This window comes from Microtus pennsylvanicus, chromosome 12, assembly GCF_037038515.1.
Source record: "Microtus pennsylvanicus isolate mMicPen1 chromosome 12, mMicPen1.hap1, whole genome shotgun sequence".
Classification (NCBI taxonomy): domain Eukaryota; kingdom Metazoa; phylum Chordata; class Mammalia; order Rodentia; family Cricetidae; genus Microtus; species Microtus pennsylvanicus.
This window is the reverse complement of record NC_134590.1, coordinates 54,031,775-54,052,287: the sequence shown is the minus strand read 5'-3', so window position 1 is coordinate 54,052,287 and position 20,513 is coordinate 54,031,775. Positions and strand designations below refer to the sequence as shown.

At 41.1% G+C, this 20,513-nt stretch overlaps 1 protein-coding gene across 3 annotated transcripts in view; it reads right to left on the bottom strand.

Annotated features, from left to right (window-relative positions):
- Positions 1-10,313, bottom strand: part of Fbxl5 (F-box and leucine rich repeat protein 5) — a 44,883-nt gene extending 34,570 nt beyond the window's left edge. For 2 of the 3 annotated variants that reach the window (XM_075943668.1, XM_075943669.1), the window contains exon 1: positions 10,137-10,313. In XM_075943668.1, the coding sequence (XP_075799783.1) occupies positions 10,137-10,220 (84 nt within the window). In that variant the 5' untranslated portion in view covers positions 10,221-10,313. Of the gene's footprint in view, positions 1-8,818; positions 8,935-10,136 lie in introns of those variants that run through there. The other variant, XM_075943671.1, reaches the window with a different exon arrangement.
- Between the last annotated feature and the right edge of the window lie 10,200 nt (positions 10,314-20,513).

Below are 20,513 nucleotides of genomic sequence, written 5' to 3'. Positions count from 1 at the left end.
TAGACTAAGAATATGTTGGCTGGCATTCTCAAATACCTGAAGATAAAGGAAAAATATCACATAGTTTACTTAAGTGAAAAGATCAGACTAAGTTCCCTTTACGCATAAAAGGCCCTTTCTCTGTATCATAATTATACCAAAGATACCTAGAAGGATAAGCCTGGGATAATGTGGCTTCTTTTCCTTAGTTCAAAATGTTCTTCATGCTCTTACACTACTACCATTTAAAAATTGGAAAATACTTCACTATAGTTTAAATTTCAGTGTCAAGATGAAACTGTTTAGGAAATAGTATAAAATATAGTTATTACAACATTATTAGATAATTTAAGAGAAGTGCACATACACACACACCACACAGACCCACGGTTTGTTTGGTTTTTTTTTGAGCGAGGGATTCTGCATGTAGACCTGGTTAGCCTCAAACTCACTATATAAACAAGGCTGGTCTTGAACTCACAAAGACCCATTTGCCTCCACACCCCAAGAACTGGGATTAAAGGCATGACCAACCACACTCACAAGAGAAGTATATTTTTAAGAAAACTACAAAAATATGTAACATCTTAAGTATGCCATTGTTTTTTAAGTTCTACTATTCAATTGGAGAAAAATTCCTATTCCAGTGTAATTCCAAGCTTTGACACTTAACAGAAAATTAAATTCTAACACTTAAATACACACATAAAGAAATTTGTTTCTGCTGGGTGGTAGTGGCACAGCTTTTAATCCCAGCACTGGGGGGGAGGGGGGAGGCAGAGGTAGGTGAATTTCTGTGAGTTCAAGGCCAGCCTGGTCTACAAGAGCTAGTTCCAGGATAGGCCCCAATGTTACAGAGAAACCTTGTCTCAAAAAAAAAAAAAAAAAAAAAACAGAAAGAAAGAAAGAGAGAGAGAGAGAGAGAGAGAGAGAGAGAGAGAGAGAAATTTGTTTCAAAATTCAAAGTAAGCTAAGCATAGTGGCACATGACTTTAATCCCAGAGTTTAGTAGGCAAAGGCAAGTGGATTTTTGTGGGTTCAAGGCCAGCCTGGTTTACACGGTTGACTATGCTCTGTCCCCTCATCCCCCACAGACTCATGTGTTTGAATGCAGGCTTCATAGGGAATGGCACTGTTGGGAGATGTGGACTTATTGGAGTAGGTGTGGTCTTATTGGAGGGAGGCTTTGAGGTCTCATATATGCTCAAGCCATGCCCAGTGTGCCAGTTCACCTTCTACTGCTCGGGATGTAGAACTCTCAGCTCCTTTTTCAGCACCATGTCTGCCTACGTGCTGCCATGCTTCTCACCATGATGATAATGGACTAAACCTCTAAACTGTAAGACAGCCCCAATTAAATGTTTTCTTTTATAAAAGTTGCCATGGTCATAGTGTCTCTTCACAGCAACTGAAACCCCAATTTAAGACACTGCTCTACATAGTGAGTTTCAGGACAATTAGGGCTATATAGAGAGACCCTGCCTAAATAAATGAATTCCAAGTAATATTCAAAATCTTCCATTATCTTTATTAAATCTAATTTCTATTGTTCAATTTAATTACAAATTCATTTTAAATGGGAAATAATTGGGTTAAATATAAGAGGTAGATATATATTAAAGGGCAAATGTTACTAACATCAAACTTCTTAGGCTTCCTTTTCAAAGTGTGGTCCTGTCTTCCTGAAAAGGGGGGGCACTCTAAGTGTCTTACTAGCCTTCCACAGCAAGAACTGCGGTGAAGAACACTGAAAAAGAGGACATTAAAACTGAAGTAAAGCCAATCTGCAGAGAACAGAACTAATTATCTTCTTTAAAAGGCAGTAAGTATTAGCAAAAGAATCACAGAGATCCACAGATTACTAAGATTCCCTAAGAGACCCAGTTCTATCATTTATTTAGCTGGGAAACTTTTGTCTCTTAAAGTCTTTGATTCTACTTGATGCTAACTGGGAACAAAATGCCTATACTTCAAAGCATTATCATTGTTTAAAAATTAAATATTCATTTTCATAAATTTGGATACTTTTTGCTCTATTCTAATCATCAGTGAACAGCTATCATGGGCCAGATACTGTTCTTGGTACATGAGAATACACAGGGAAAAAAAATAAAGATCTCCACTTTTATGGAGCTGACACTCTACTGAAGAGAAGAAAATGAATAGTTAACCATAATACACGAATCAATCATCTAGCTCGGGGGTTGGCAACATTTCTGTAGAGTCAGACAGTATTTAATTTAAATATTTAAATTTTCCCAGGCTAGAGGCCTACACCAGCTACTTAACTCAGCTCCTACAGCCCAAGGAGGAATCATAGCTAAAATGTAAGCAGAAGACTATTACTTTATTTCTATAAAATTTTGTATTTAATGACACTGAAGTTTAAAGTTTCATACAATTTTCATATGTCACAAAATAAGCTTTCAACTATTTAACAATGTAAAAATAATGCTTAGCTATTTTCCACATTAGAAAAAATTATGGACAACAGACTTGAAGAAATTCACACTTCAGATTTTAAGAATGTTCTGAAAAACCACACGAGATTACAGCAAGCTTCATTAGTGGCTAATAGCTGCAAATAATACCATGGGTAGTTTTGTTTAAATCGGGTTTGGGGCTGTTAGGGAGGGCTTTAAAAGTCTTAGTATAAGAGGCTGGGTGGTTCAGCAATAAAAAACACATCCTGACAAGCACAAAGCTATAGGTTTGATCTCAAACCCAAAATGAAAAAAAATTATTGTGAGTAGACATGTGACTTAAGTAAAAAGCATTAACAAAAGCCGTAAACTTTTGATGCCCACAAAGTATACAGTACACTGGAGAGTTGAGAAAGTCCGTACAGTTAACAACTAATCTGTATTTGAAAGTTACTAACAGAGTAGATCTGAAGCCTGTTTTTCTTCTATTGATACAAAAACTTAAATATGTAATGGATGTGCTAATAATTAGATTGAGTAACTATTAAACATTGTAAGTGTATACCATACCACTGTATATCCTGAATATATATAATTTTCTCATATATATATATATATATATATATATATATTGGTTTTTCGAGACAGGGTTTCTCTGTGGTTTTGGAGTCTGTCCTGGAACTAGCTCTTGTAGACCAGGCTGGTCTCGAACTCACAGAGATCCACCTGCCTCTGCCTCCCGAGTGTTGGGATTAAAGGCATGCGCCACCACCGCCCAGCTTCTCAATTATATTTTAAAGCTAAAAATATATCAGATTTGAAAAAGTGCTTTCTAGAAGGAAAAATAGTTTCATTTCTATTAAATCCTTAATATTTGTTGCCATGATGAATACATGAACAAGATCAAAAACAAAGAAAAAAGAAAAGGGAAATGGGGTTCATTTTTGTTTGTTTGTTTTTGTTTTTCGAGGCAGGGTTTCTCTGTAGCCTTGAAGCCTGCCGGAACTCACTTGGTAGACCAGGCTGTCCTTGAACTCACTTCCTCCAGGGTACTGGGACTAAAGTCATGCACCACCACTGTGCAGCGGAAAGGGGGTTCTTAAGCTATGACCCCATCAATTTTTCTCCACATATAAATAATTTTGTTATGACAGCCTACAGTATGGGAAAAGATCTTCACTAACCCCACAACAGACAGAGGTCTGATCTCCAAAATATACAAAGAACTCAAGAAATTGGACACCAAAAGAACACATAATCTAATAAGAAAAATGGAGTACAGATCTAAACAGAGAACTCTCAACAAAGGAATCTAAAATGGCTCAAAGACACTTAAGGAAATGTTCAACATCCTTAGTCATCAGAGAAAGGCAAATCAAAACAACCCTGAGATTCCATCTTACACCTGAAAGAACGGCCAAGATCAAACACTATGACAACTTATTCTGGAGAGGTTGTGGGGAAAAGGGAACACTTCTGCATTGCTGGTGGGAATGCAAGCTGGTACAACCCCTTTAGATGTCAGTGTGGCAATTTCTCAGAAAATTAGCAAACAACCTTCCTCAAGACCCAGTAATACCACTTTTGGGTATATATCCAAAGGATGCTCAATCGTGCCACAAGGACATGTACTCAACTATGTTTATAGCAGCTTTGTTTGCCATAGCCAGAACCCGGAAACAACCTAAATGCCCCTCGACCAAAGAATGGATGAGAAAAATGTGGTACATTTACACAATGGAGTACTACACAGCAGAAAAAAATATTAAAATTTTGAGTTTTACAGGAAAATGGATGGAGCTAGAAAACATTATTTTGAGTAAGGTAACCCAGACACAGAAAGACAATTATCACATGTACTCACTCATGGGTAGTTTTTAAATATAAAGCAAAAAAAGCCAGCCTACAAACCACAATCCCAGAGAACTTAGACAACAAGAGGACAACAAGAGAGACACACATGGATCTAATCTACATGGGAAGTAGAAAAAGACAAGATCTCCTGAGTAAACTGGAAGCATGGGGACCTTGGGGGAGGGTTGAAGGGGGAAGGGGAGAGGAGGGAGGGGAGCAGAGAAAAATGTACAGCTCAATAAATACCAATAAAAAAGTAATTTTGTTTTGGAATCAGAAGTTAGTAAATTTAACAATTAACAGAATATCCACGCTGTAGCTCAGTGGTAAGGCCTTTAGCATGAGGAAGGACCTGAAGTCAATCTTCAATACCATAAAATAAAAACAAAAAAACAAAAGAGCTAGGGCACACACCACACAACTCTTTAAATAGCTATATGAATGGTTTTCTCAAAATTTTATTTGCTTCTATAAAGATGTTTAAACACTTAAGATTTAGAAAAACCTGGACAGTATTTTAAGGTATAGGGAAGCTTATAATGTGCTAGAGTCTAAAACTGTTTAAGTATTTGTTATTTCTTAAGACAACATTACAATATAGGTTTATCATACCCATTTTATAGATTAGAAAACAGGCTAGGAGAAATAATTTGTCCTCAATTGCATTAAATATTCAATAACGGAGATTCAGCTTCTGTAACTAATTTATGTCATAGATAAAATCTCTATCCCACACTGAAAGCTATCTTTTTGGATCCAAGACAGTAACGGGTCAGAATAATTTGCTCCAAAACAAAGGTCTCACTGTAAGGAACACAGTCCCCCCAGGAGATAAAGGGGAAGATCTAGGGACAGTTTAGTTTGTCACCAACGGAGAAGTACTACTGACATAGGTTGGGTATGAGCCAAGAATGTGGCTAAAACATTTTACAATGCAGAGGACAGCCCCCACAACAAATTCTGTAGCCCAAATGTCAACTGTGCGTTAGCTGAGAAATGCTGCTCTAGGCAAATGTTTCCCAAATATTGTTTACTACAAATATCTTGTCAGTCCCTCACTATATAAAATGGGTGAAACAATGCAATGAGATCCAAATGGAGAACAAACACTTCAAAAATAATTCCGGAAAAACTATCTCCCTCTGTACTCTGGGAAGTATTTACAGTTCCACTTTCCTTTTCTAATGCTATGTCTAATGCACAAAGCTGATTTATGACCTACTAATGAGTCATAAGACATACTGTGAAAAACAAGGCTCTATGGTAGAAGGAAAACTCACTAGTAGTCTATACAATAATACACTCTGGTGCCTCCACATTCAACAAAGAACCTACACCTACCAAGACACAACCAACCAACAGCAAAACAGTAACATGGTATATTTCATGGCTTTCTGTCTCAAGACACTGTACAGGCTTAAATATAAACGCTGGCCTAAAAACTGCCAAAAAAAATGTAAAGCCAGTAAGTTCAAAATAGCTACAAAAAAACTAAGAATCCAAACATTACCACCCCAACAGCACTTTTTTATTTTCTGTCCAATTAGCCAGGCCATACTTTCAGTTAACCAGAGATATACACTCAATGAAGAAGCTTTAGTATGCTCTGGCCAAATTTACAGATGGAAAAAATGACCTATGACTGTTTTGCATAAAAACAGTAATAAGCAACAAGTGAGGAAGGCTAAAAACCATGGCTTTCAGAGGGAGAAAAAAAAAATCTAGGATTAAAATTCAGGTTCTACTAATTGCTGAGTGAGCTAGGTAAGTTATTTAACCACTAAGACTATTTCCTCACTTTTAAATGTGGGATAACACTTGTCTTAGAAAGCTCTTGTAAGGATTATAAAAATAATGTCAGTATGTAGTAAGAATCCATTAAACTCCCCGTTTCTTCCTCTCAGCTCAAAATTCAGTATTATGTTCACTAAGCCAATCTTCCCAAATGCCAGTACATTTTTACAGGTATACAGAATTAAAATGGAAAAAAAAAACTGACCATAAAGCTACATTCAAGTTTCTGAAAGTAATCTATTCAACTTTGCATTTATCGTCTTCTTAGCTTTGGTTATAAAATATCCTTTTTTATAAGTGATAAAAGTGGATGACACTTCTTAATATCCTTACTCGAAAAATTTAGGCACCCCTAAGTGCTTTCACCTGTTATTTTTAATGGGGGGGGGGGAGCTGCCTACATGTATGTCTAGGTACCACACGCCTATCTGATGCCGGTGGAAGACAGAAGGGAACATGAGATCCCCTAGAACTGAAGCTACAGACTATTGTGACCTGCCATCTTGATGCTGAGAAGAGATCTCTCAAGACCCTCCCTTCACCTTTTTTATAACTTGTCTATGAACACATCTGGATCTCTAGAGACACCGCCTAACTGTTCTCAGAGACTACTCCTCATGTTTACTGTGGACATGACCATATGCTTCCTTCTGTCTGCTCCCACTGCACTCTTCCTGGATTTCTGTGTTATCATAGAAACTCGGGCCCCTAAGGAAGAGCACCCATATCTCACAATGACAACAGAAACTACTACAGGGCAGACAGAAAAGAATCAATGGAGTTAAGTTTTGAGGATTGAAGAGAATGCTGGAAACTGGGAAGAAAATGGGAAAAGCATTATCTACCATTTGGTACAAATTTTAACTACACATTCCAATTTGGGAGGTCAGTGAATTATCAAACAAGATTCTCTGAAGACTGCTACAAAACACATCAAGAACTACTGTAGCTTCAGATGAAGATAATTAAGCTGGGAGTCTTAATACTGACTTGGGTGGTTATGGCTCTAGCTTACATACGCCCTTACCTAAACCATCCAGACCTACAACTCCCCAGGTATCAGACAGAAACAAACAATAGTTTTCTTTGAGCCAAAGGTCTGTTGTCTGCATAGCAGAGATAAAGATACCGTTCCATACCACCTTTTTCAAAAACAAAAAGACAAAAATACGAAGTCAAAACAAAAAGTGCACACACACACACACACACACACACACACACACACTATAGTCTGGTTTTTTTTGTGGTTGAAAACTACTTCTGAGCAGAGTGTATATTCAGTGACAAGCCATTAGAGAAAACTAGGTATTAGTAAAAATTGCTTCTAGGTTAGGGGTGGGACTTTGCATCCACTTCCCCTTCTCAAAGCTTGTATTTTGTCTGGATACATTTCTTTAGTATGAGAAAACCCACAGGCAATACATTAAACTATTATGCAGGAATATTTAACGTAATCTGTAACAATGTAATAATTCGCTCTAAGTATATTACTCAAAACTTAGAAAAACTGATTTGATGCTCCTAAAAAAATTGTTTTATGAATATCCTATGTTTTACAAATTCAATACTGTGAATACAACTGAAATCTTTAACGGTTTCGGGATGATATTTAGAATATAGTGAAATCACATACTCTGTAGCTTTTTAGTTTTAACCAAAGTCTAGTTCTCATTTTGCAGTTTTACTAGAGGTTGTTTGGGTCAGATTTCCTTGATCTAAGAAACTAAAAGATGACAACAACAAACCTCGAAATGACAAACTAATCAAAACAGCTCAATTCTTTAAGCCTATTCTGCCGTCAAAACCAGTTATTTTCCCACTTTTGCTCACAAAGGACATCCAGAGAACCTTCACTGGCCATTGAAGAAATGATGGGAATTCCTATGCAGCTTTTTCCTTCACTAAATTACCTTGGTCACAGTTAAGAAAATGGAAACTTTAGTAATCTTGATGAATAAAAGCGATAATCTCATTAACTACAAGCAATTAAATCAGAATTGGTGACTTTTTTTTTACAATGCTGGGAATAAATCAGTGGCAATTTTGACTAAAGCTATACCAAATCAAAAATGCTTTATTAAACTGGTTATGCAAGAGGGGACATTTAACTGAAAAGAATCTCATTTGACTCATTTTTTTCAAAGTCAACTGCATTTCCAAAATTTACTCAAATGTTCTCAAACACCAAAAAGAGATACAAAAATAATGACAATCAATGCCCAGTCTGCTGACAAATGCCTGTAATTCTGGAGCCTGGAAGGCAGAAGCAGGAAGATCAGGAGTTCAAGGTCAGGCTCGGGTTCTCAAGGCTAGCCTAGACTAGCAGAGAAAACTGTCTCCAAAACAGTATCAAAACAAAAACATAACTTCTTTAAAAAGAGACTGGGTAGTGTATTATAAATTTGATCATTTGGGAAGGTCATAATCCTTTGGCAATCTGAAACATCTTACATACTGGAAAGTTCCTAGGAAAATGGACAAACTGCCCACATTTTCCCTTATCGCCAGAGGGTCTCGGGACTATCTCTCGCCATAACAAACCAGAGAAAAGCCTGGGAGTCAATCAGTCCTCATTAAATTCCTCTTCTGCTTCTTAAGAAGCCTGAAATTAAAGGACAGTGTGAGGGGGAAAACATATTCAAAAGGTGAAGATTATAAAAACAAAACCACTAACTGAAATTGCAAGGCGATACTCTTCTGCTCAAGGGCTTAGCCAGCCGTTAAGCTTCTCCTGGGTGATAATCGCACTCTGTGTACCCCAGTCTTACCTGAGAGTTCAAAATCATACTTGATATATGGGTTCTATGCTCGGAGATTCCAATTTGAATGGCAGTCCAGGCATCAGGATCTTAAAGAACTTTGGGGTTAATTAACAAGCAACCAAGTGGAGAACCATGATTTCAAAGAGTCCTGGCATTTAAAAGTACCCCTGACCTCGGACTGGGTTTGGTGTTTTGTTTTGTTTTGCTTTTTCCCAAAAATGGAGGGAGAGAAACGGTTGTGGGGCAGTAGTGCTGAGATCTGAAACTTCAAATTGCTGCTCTTCCGTGACCTACCAGTGAAGACACAGGGTTCTTTTCTAGCACCTCTCTGGGTTGTAAGACAACTCTTGTTTGCTGTTAACAGTGGTGATTATTCTACGCAATTTCTGAAAACTCAATTTATTTCCACGTTTAATAATGACTTAACAGCTATTTATTTGTTTCATTTTTACAAAACACATGACTGCCCATGGTTTACACATAGATGACCTTCCAAACATAAACCGACAATTGGGAATTTTAAGAATCATTGGAAAAAGGCCTCAACTCATCTCCACAAAAGTACTTCAACTTAGGCTCCATCAATTAAAAGTCCAAAACGCGTTCCACAGCAAACCAACTTTTCCTAGGGCCCCCCTCTTATCTGATCCCAGTAAAAAGTCCAACAGAAGATCAGCTAGCTCGCTGTCTTGAAACAAAATCTACAAGGACTAAATATTCTAAGAAAATAAAATCTGGAAGGGGAAAAGCCAACCAGAAACGTAGAGTGCAGGTCTTCCCCGGCCCCTGTAGCGGGCTGGCTTACTGAACCAAACCAGTGCGACGCTGGCAGGGAAAACAAGCCCGCACCAGGGTCTGGGAGCCGCTGCCCGTGGAGCCAGGAAGCAAGTCACAGGTCCAGGCGAAGGACAGTGTTTGCAAAGCGACCCAAAGAGCCCGAAGGAGCCAGGAGGGCAGGACTGCGGTGGCGATCAACCGCAGAAGCGGCCTGCGGAGGCGACCCGGGAGCCCCGGCGGGAGGGCGAGGAGCCGACCCGGGTCCCCCAAACCCTGCAGGGACAGCGGCGGCAGCTCCGGGCGGCCGAGAGCGCCCATCACCCCCCGCGCAGGCCAGACCCGCGAGCAGGACGCAGGGCAGGCGACGCGCGCCCCGAGGGCACGACCCAAGGCCCCGGCGGGAAGGTGCAGGAGTCGCGCGGCTGACGGGGCGCAGGCGGCCGCTCGCACGGCGCCAACGCAGGGGGGGGTTGCGGGAGGCTCGCAGGCCAGGCCGCCCGGAGCCCGCCCGCTCCTCCGCGCCGCTCTCCGCCCCGCGCTCCGTTACCTTGTCGCAGTAGCGCCCCACCAGCTGCTTCATCCGCCAGTGCGGGGCGGTGAAGACGTCCACTTCGTCGGGAAAGGGCGCCATCGCCACTGCCTTCGCGTCCGCCTCAGCAGCCGCGGCCGCCGCCTCTCCATAGACACCCTCGCCGCGGGGCAGAGGCGGCGCGCCCCCCTGCGCATGCGCCCGCCCCGTCGGCGCGCGCGCCCGGGCAGCTCCGCGGGCCGTGACGCGGGGGCGCGCGGGCCGCCGCCATGCGGTGCTGCAGCCCACGTGATCGGCGCTTTGGGGCGTACAGCTGCCACCTTTCGCTCTGCACGCTTCTTCCAAGTTCTCTACTTGGGCCACGGAGAGACCGGAGCGTCTCAGCTCCTGAAAACGCACCGTCTGAGGGCGGGGTCTGCAAGGGCGCTTCCGTGCGTGCTCTCCGGCCAGGGTGACTGGGAGCGTCCCAGGCACTCAGCGGCCATCGCTGCCCCGGGGTTTGCTAGGCAGGGACTGCTGGCCTTGGGCCTTGTTAGCCAGGCCTGCGCTCTGTGCCTGAGTGCTGGGGACATGGCAGCCCCGGCGTGGAGCGTGGTGTGACGGTGGGAGGCTGGCCATGGGGGAACTGGAGATGCCAGAGCGGGGACAGATACCTCGGCCCCCTGGGATCAACAACCCAGAGGGGTCCGATGAGCCTGGTGGGGGAAGGGCGAGCCTATATGGCAGTCTAATAGGGAAAGAGCCTTAGCACAAATCCCGCCATTTTAAGCTGAAGAAGCTCAGACCGGAAGAAACGGCCTTAGGTCTCGCCCCTACCCTTCACCCGTCCTCATCCAAGCCCTCCAGTAGACTTTTTCCACTTAATGGCAGCAGCTTTTATTTGTGGCGTTAGGACTCATGAAGAAATGGGAGAAATAAGTGCAAGGCTGAGAACCCTGCTTAATAGTCATAAATTTCCGGACAGTAAGTAGAAGGTATGCCGTATTCACATTTGTATCTCCTACTCCAAATTCAAGGCAACTGATAAAAGGAATCAAACGTTCAAAAATGGAGTAAGGAGGTGAGAACCCTGGAGAACACCGTGTAGTTCTAATCCTACCATTTGATATTACCATACAAGGTGAGCAGGAAAACTAGACTCTGGAGATGATAGTTAGGTTCAGTTTCCTAGTTGCACTACCCTAGGAAAACTACAGGACTTCTGCGTTCTGACCTCAGTATATGCTCTTCCGTAAAAGGAAGGTGGGGGAAAATAACCACTCCATAAGATTTTAAGAACTAAATTCGTATATTTGAAGTGCTAAGAATACCTGGCTCGTCACAAACAATGTCTGTAAACAGTGTTAGAGACACTGTTAGGTAGGAAATTAAGACATTGCCCAAGGTTTCACAAGTCAGTAAGTAAAGATTCTGACCATGTGAATCTAGGTCTGACAATGAGTTCGCTCCTGTGTGCTGTGGTACTTGGGGGAAAAAAGAAGTGGCTGAAGAAACAGGAAAAAAAAATGACTTACTAGTAGAACTGAAAAGTTGTTGACAGATTTCTCCTTCTTTCCCTCCCTCAGGTACCTTCTCAGCCTGTTTTCCCTTCTTTTCTCTGCTGTTTCGGTAGAACTTTGCCTCTATAAAAATTGTCAAGAGACATTTACTTACTTTTTATTTATTCCATCCGGGTCTTTCACGCTGGCTCTCTTGGGATACAGAGCAGACTGCAAGGATACCAGGTATCTAGAGCTAGATGAGATTATACTCAGCAGTTGGAACAAGGTCTGTCAGAAAAAGAAGGAACGAGGGAATCACCGAGCATTCTTGTGATTCTATGTTAACTATGAACACACCATATTGTGTATCTCATTCACATGTTTGTGTCCCTGTTGTGGGCTAGCACAACCCTAGAACAAACCACATTTAATAGGTATATAACGACAAAAATAGCCACCCATCAACTAAGGAACACTCTAACCCAGATTAGAAGGTTTGTAGTCCACTAAGAAAAATAACAGCTACTCTGGACTTTAACTGTTTCAAGGAATTTATTTCAGTGACTAAGATGAACGAAGTAAGTGATTAGAAAATGAGGCCTATGGGTCATTTTCCCTTTCAAGGAAGCTGTTAACATTATCTCCATGTGCTAAGGAATGATTAGTGAATCATATGGCTAGCGATATGACTAATTCCTGTTGAACCTTGGCCTAAGAGAGAAGACTGATTGCTGCCATGCTGTCACTAAGTTCCTACACCCACAACACACGGGAATTGTTGCTGAAGTCCAGGCTGGCAGTCTCTCGGCCATCTCTTAAGGTATGATAACAAATCCCTTTTTTTTTGAGACACGATTTCTCTGTAGCTTTGGAGCCTGTCCTGGAACTAGCTCTGGTAGACCAGGCTGGCCTCGAACTCACAGAGATCTGCCTGCCTCTGCCTCCTGAGTACTGGGATTAAAGGCGTGCGCCACCATAGCACCACAAAGGCTGGATGACGCATGTCAACAAAGCCGTGAAAAGCCACATGAAGGAATGCCTCGTTTTGTTGGTGCTTTCTCTTATCCTCACTCTCATTCTTATAGGAAACAAACAAACATGCAGTGGGCAGGGTGTCAAATGGTCTGGAAAACTGAAAATATACTGACACAAGGCCTGTTCTGAACATTTCTAGCTGTATTTTTGAAGGCTTGAAGAATTACTAGTCAGAATCAGTCAATTCTAAAAGCATATAACTTAAGTTTACTTGAATATATGACATCGTCCTTTCCCCAACAGAAAATAAGCATTGAAAACCAGGGTTGCCATTATGAAACAGAATCATAATCCGACTACAGAACCAGAGCTGATCACCATAAGCAAAAATAGCTAATCAGGGCTAGAGAGGGGGCTCAGTGGTTAAGAGGACTAGTTGTCTTTCCAGATGACCTGGGTTCAGTACCCTGCACCACAAGGTGACTCATCTAACCTTCATGGGCACCAGGCTTGCAAGTGATAAACAGACAAGCATACAGATAAACACCCATATACACAAGTAAATAACTTTAGTGACCAATTGGCACCTGTTACAATGAGGTAAGTTGATGGAATGGTGCACTTAGGAAGAATGATGGTGCTGCCAAAGGAAAAGATCGCTAGGGAGGTAAGCAAAACCAGTGTTCTTGGGGCTTTGTTTTCTCATTTTCCTTTGTATGCGAACAGACCTCAAACACACACACACACACACACACACACACAGAGAGAGAGAGAGAGAGAGAGAGAGAGAGAAGATCCCCTAAGTATGTACATTATTTACTTTAATGAAGTAGCATTATTTCCCCTCTAGTTCTGACTATATAAATAAAGACATGTTTCTGTATGTATCTGTTTACTAGGACTGTCATAATGCCACATCATGGGTGACTTGAACAATAGAAATTTATTTTCCCACAGTTCTGGAGACCCAGAAGTCCAGGATCAAGGTGACAGCAGGTTTGGTTCCTTCTGGAGCCTCTCTTTGGCTTTCTGTGGCTGCCTTCTCTAACTGTTCATACACGGTCTTTTCTCTGTAAGTGTGCATGAGGCCTGGCCAGAGGAAGTGACTCTATGAGCATGGGCCTTGCTTCCTGTATTGACTCTTCCTCCTGCTGGTCTGCAGAGCAGCTTTGAGTACTCCAGCCTCTGTGCCATTACCAGCCTGATGGGCTCTGCTCTCAAACAGTAAGCCAAACCTTTCCTCATTTAAGTTGTTTCTTGTAGCTGGTGTTTCTTGTCGGACTTTCTTTTGGGCTGCCAGTCCCTGAATTAATGACATGGAGCCTTATAATTAATTATGAAAGCTTGGCCTTAGCTTAGACTTGTTTCTAGCTAACTTTTATAACTGAAATTAACCCATTTATATTAATCTATGTTCTGCCATGCGTCTTTTTACATCTCCTCCATTCTGTATGTCTGACTATCTCATGTCTCGCTAGTGTCTCCTGCATGTCTAGATTCTAACCCTGAGTTCTTCTTTCTCTCCAGAAGTCCCACTTATTCTCTCCTGCCTAGCTATTGGCCATTCAGCTCTTTATTTAACCAATCAGAATGTGCCTTAGGCAGAGACATGTCTTTACAGTGTACAAAAGGTTTATCCCACAACAGTTTCTTGTTAGGTATTTGGTTACATCAGCAATAAAAGTAACAAATACAGTATGCAATACCAGAGCTATGCTAATCTCTGAGACCCATCCTTTCTCTCAGACATCAGAGACTGGTCCAAGTGTCTTGCCTTCCTGATACTTAAGTCTCCCAGTTTGTCACTAGGAAACCACTCTGATTTTTTTAAGAGTAAGCAGAGGACATACTACCATAGCAGGCATACGCCAACGAAGCAAAAAACAAGCACATGCAGTAAAAATATTTCCACAAAACTAAGGCACTCCCACCAAGCTATTCTCATAATCTGCCCAGAGGCCAACAATGACTGACACAAACCCAGAGCCTATCACACAATGCCAACACAACAAATGAGAGCAGATCCTCCAATCGCTGTTATTTCTCCCCTATTACTTTAACCCTTTTTGTAATAAACTGAGTTTTGCTCACCAACTCCCAGAGTCTGTGTCAAAGTACTCCATGTCGACTCACCCCCTGCCCACAGGACAGTTGGGTGCAGTTGGGGACAACAGCCTACTACTTGAAGTAGGTATCAGCTCTCTTTAAAATCCATATAACAGAAGTTTGGAGGCATGTCTCACCTTGAACATTTTCCTAATGGAATCTCTTTTGTATGCAACTGTAGTATCCGTTTTCAGAACTTCAGGTTTGCATTGGCTATGATTTACCTAAGTATCATCCAAAAACCACGTGTTAAAGGAATGGTCCTGGATTCATAGTGCTTTGGAGAAGTTGAAGAGACTTTTAGAGGTATAACCTAGTAGGGTTTGTCCAGTCATTGGGGAGTGTAATCTTAAGTGGGAAACAGGAACTCTAGCTTCTTCTTTCAAGTTCCTGACTGTTGTCTGAGGTTTTTGTCTTGCCTAGTTCCCACAATCGTTAAGTCCCAAAGAAATCACACAGAAGTCTACATTAGTTATAAACTGATTGGCCCATTAGCTCAGGCTTCTTATTAGCTCTTATAACTTATTTTAGCCCATTATTCTTGTCTATGCTAGCCATGTGGCTTGGTACCTTATTCAGTGAGGCAGTCACATCTTACTTCTTCTGTGGCTGGGTCATGACTACAGACTAGGACTTCCTTCTTTCCAGAATACTCCTGTTCTCATTGATCCACTTCTACTTTCTGTCTGGTTATCCCGCCTATACTTCCTGCCTGGCTACTGGCCAATCAGCATTTATTTAAAATATAATTGACAGAATACAGACCATTGTCCCACACCACTTCCCCCCCTTTTTAAAAAAAAAAAAAACAAGAACTCTGAATCTAATATTCTTTGTTTAGCTTTTTTCCTGACCATTAGCTATAACAACTTGTAACCAACATTTTAAACAAAGGAAAATATCCATAGTTTATATTTTGGGGAATGTGGGCATAGTTTTTTAGGCTACCTCCTGCTAGTTGGGGGCACTGATAATCTTATCCGGACCTAAAGAAAATTTAAAATTATGATCAAGTTCTGACTGGAGTATCCTGTGAGGCTTAATCATCTCAGGCAGCATCTTGAATCTGTTTTGGATGTAGAACTCAGACATCTATGCCATCTGTTCCTACTGGAGATTTCTCAGGTGGTCTTCCTTGATCAAATCTGATTTATCTTAACTCAGAATAAATCCATAACCTCTCATTTTAGAAATAGAAGCAAAACCTCTTCTTCAAAGTAACATATCTTTTGACTTCAACTTTGAAGTCAAGGTATCTTTAAAATACCTATCTTGGATTAATTCAGCAGCATTTATAAGCAAATATCGTTTAACAGCTGTAGCTCCTTCCTCAGCATTTTAACAATTCAAAGGGAACATAATAACATATAGTATTCAGACTCTTTGTGTATTTTTTATCATTATGTGTCTTGATTTTAACCTCTATTTTTATTTTTAATTTTTGACTTTTTTGAGACAGGGTTGAGACTTTGGAGACATAAGTTGAGTAGTTTTACCACTCATTGCCATCATGGTTATAGCAGTAGAGAGCTGACAGATGGAGCATGTCTGTAGCACATGGTTCCCTTCTTGTATGAAGGATAGCTCATCAAATTGGAATATGGGTACTATGTCATGTGCCCTTTTCTGAAGGTGTGAAATTCTGTTCCCTAGAGGTAGCTCACTGATACTCAGAAAGAAAAGTTTGACATATTTGAAGGTATAAAATAAAAAACTAAAGAAGAGAGGAAATAGAAAAAATCAAAGGTCAGACATGATAGAAATAAAAAGAGGAGGGAGAGTCAGTGAGATGGCTCAGCAGGTAAAGGTGCTTGCCATCAAACTCGATGACCTGTATTTGACTGCTGTCCTCTGATCTCCTCCACAAGTATTCTATGACATGTGCATCCACATCCACATGCACAAATAAACAAAAAATTTAAAAACTTTTAAAGATAAGGAAAATCAGAACAGAAAAACAGGAAAGAAAAAATATACAGAACTAAAAACAGAAATTGCAGTACAGCAATGCATGCCTTAGACATTTATGGGGTTTTCCATGTGATCATATGTAATTTCATGTCATCGGTTATATTTTTCCCACTAAACAGAAAGGGAAGATGATGTTCAAAGACAGACATTGACTTGTCCAATATCATAGAGTTAGTGAGTTGACAGTATTAGGGTCTAAGTTTTTACCTTATGCATTTAACCTTATGCTCAGATAATTTCTGTCTTTAGTTTTTATCAACATATTGCAAACTTAATAATATGTGCTCTTAACCTCTGAGCTGGAACCAAGGTTGACTGTTGTTAGCATTTAAGAAAATAACTCCTATTAGTAACCGAGTAAGCAGAACAAGGCCTTACTCTGGTTTCCAAAAAGGATCAAACTATGCAACAAATTACTCAAGCGTCCAAATGTGAATGATTCCTATTCCTTAAGATACCTTTCCTGGCTCCTGTTCTTCACTTTATTGAGAAAGAGTCTGGCTGTGCAGCCCATGCTGGACTGGAACTGTGGCAATCCTTTTCAGTTTTCTAAGCACTGGGATTACAAGCATGCACAACCATGCCTACCTTTTAGACCTCTTTTTGTTGAGAAAGTTTAGGAGATAAAACCATGGTTTGTTTTGTTTCAACTATAGAGATATGATGTGTAGAGCAGCCCATGTTTCTTTGCAAACACTCCAGACAAGAACCTTCCACTTCCTAAATATAGCTGTATCGTCTCACTTAGGCTTTTTGTTGGTTGGTGGTGGTTCTGCTGGTTGTTTTTGTTGTTGTTTGTCTGCTTGCTTTAACTGCTAGAATCTGAGTAGTCCATCCACTGATCCCTGTCTTCCCCTCCCCACCTTGTTCCTGCCAAACAAGGATAGAGTCACACCTTGACCTGTCCACCTCTCCTGTTATTTTAACATAATATCTTATTAATTCTTCTATTCATACATTCATACAGTGTACTTTAAAGATGTTCACACCTCTTTTTTTTCTTTTGTAAATACGTTTTTTTCTCTTTTTTTCTTTGTTTGGTTTTACAACTCATTCAAAGTTCCCCCTCCCTCCCTTCTTCCCAACCCCAACTCCCACCATCCCATCTACTCCTCTTCTACTGTTTCTCTTCAGACACAGCTGGGCCTCCCATGCACTTTAGCCAGCCATGGTATACCAAGTTGCAGTAAGACAAGGCACCTCTTCTCCTATTAAGGCTGAATGAAGAAGTCTGGTAGAAGGTAATGGGTCCCCAAATCAGGCAATACAGTCATAGACAGCCTGTGCTCTATTAGGAGTCTCACAATGAAGACCAAGTTACACAATTCTATCATATGTGTAGAGTGCCTAGGTCGGTCTCGTGTAAGGCTCCCTGGTTGCTGTTTTAGTCCCTGTGAACTCCTGTGTGCCCAGTTTAGTTGGTTCTGTGGGTTTTCTTGTGGAGCTCATTACACCACTGGGTCCTGCAATCCTTCCTCCCCCACTTCCACAGGATTCATGGAGCTCCACCTAATCTTTGGCTGCGGACCTCCGCATCTGTTTTCATCGTTGCTGTGTGAAGCCTCTCTGATGACAGCTAGGCATGAATCTATGAATATAGCAGAATATCATTAGGAATCATTTCATTGACTTATTTTTTTCCATTTGTGATTTGCTCTATCCTAGTTCTCTGGGGTATCTTGCTTCTAGGTTCTGGGTCTCAGGAGTTGAGCTTCCTCCCAGGATATGGGCCCGTCACTAGTTCGTCACTCCCACAATTTCATTGACCTCTTTACCCCAGCACATCTTGTAGGCAGGACAAATTGTAGGTCCAAGAGTTTATGGTTGGGTTGGTGTATCAATCCCTCCACTGGAAGTCTCATCTGGTTACAGGAGATGGTTGGTTCAGGCTCTGTATTCCTCATTGCTTAGAGTCTTAGCTAGGGTTACCCTCAAAGATTCCTGGGAGTTTCCATTGCTCTGGGTTTCTATAGATTCCAGTTGTCTCTCCCAGTACTCTCTCCCTCCATCCTCACTCTACCCGGTCCCTGCTGTTCCCCTCCCTGTTCCCCCTCCTAGCCACTAGCAATGTCCATTCTATTTCCCCTTCCCAGTGAGATTCTTGCAAACTGCCCTTGAGCCCTCTTTGTTACTTAGCTTGGTTACTGGGTCAACATGGTTTTTGCTCACTCCTAATTGGATATTAGCTATAAAGCAAAGGAGAAACATCCTCTCCTCTCCTTAATAAAAGTTGTCAACTCAATGCCAACTTGGACTTCCAATCAAAGCATCTGTTCTGGACTGTTTGGCAGGGTGTGTGGCCTGAGGGAAGGTGGCTGGTCTCAAAGCCAGCTCAACCCAGCTCTTTTACCTTGTAGTAAGAAGTATCACAAGCAGCTAGGCTGAAAGAGTGATGGATAAACTTCCTGTAAATTGTTGGATTTAGTCACTGTAATGATGAAATCTGGCAGGTAATTGCCTAACCTCATCCAAAGAGGGGGGAGATGTTTACAGAAATACCCATCTGTTTCCTTCCTCATTAGGTCTGACTGAGGTGGGGACAGACAGACGAATGGACAGACAGACACACACACACACACACACACACACTTCAAACCAGAAAATATAATTATATAAAGTATCTGTCTGAAAATTTACAAGGCTAAGAACCATGTGGGCAAAAAGACAAGGATTCCTAATGCTGACTAATTACTGTTCTGAAGCAGTCATGAATGCATGAAACACTGCCGTGAGTCTCATCTTACCTCAGCCACTGCATACACAGTCCCATTGTAAGGACTCATTTTTATCAACTGCAGCTTTGGTTTGAGGAACTGCTGAGTGATAAGGGGGCACCAAAAAATTAATACTAACTACTCTACAGCATGTGGAGAAGTAACTGTGTCAGGTAAACACTAGCCTGTTCTGGGAAGTCAACCATCATCAATAAGCAGATAAATCAGTCAATGCTTATGTTACTTCTTGGTGTGACCAAGGTAACTGACCAGTTCATTCACTATCCTAAAATGTCCCTATGAAGGGGACTTTTTTAAATTAACATAATCCTTTTCCCTATGCAAGATTGTAATAAAACTGATATGTTTGTGATTGATATTTTTCTTTTAGGGGTTGGGTATAAAATTCAGTGACTTACTCTTGAATTATTTTAAATTATTTAGCCCTTGAATTATTTTAAAAGTATTTTTGTTATTGTTTTATTTATTATACTACTTCACTTATGGTGGGGGCACACCACTCACATACAGTGAAACCAGAACAGGAGCCACACTGTTGTTAAATCTCCATACTGTACAAGAATAGGTTTCTATTTCTAGCTAATAAGTAACCTAATGTACCCTGAAAAATGTGTTTCAACCAGCACCGAACTCATGACCCCATGATGTATGATTGTCCTTTGTCTTACAAAATACCTTTTTAAGATACCTTGATCTATACCTGTGACTGCCTGCCCCATAATGTTTGACTCCTCTTCCATATGATGCATATTTTTGCTTTTATTCTATTCCTTTCATTGTGTTTTTTTTCTGACAGCCAATTATTTCACCCCTGTAAGCATACAGCTGTTTTCTATTAACCTTTAGCTTTCCCCCAAAAAGGGACCTAAAAAATCCAGTAAGGGGCTGATCTCTCAAATTCACACTTAGGGTGAGACAGCCAGCTGACCAGTCAAGAAAACACACATGAGTGGATCTTGGAGCCCACAAGAGAAGGATGGGACTACTTAAATGCAGGAGGAGCACAGGACATGGAACAGGCTAGCAAAGCTATGGTTCAGCCAAGAAGAGGAAATCAACGTTCAGGCAAGTAATCTTGGTGTTTTTTTTTTTTTTTATTTCTTCCCAGATCTCCTTCCCCACTATAG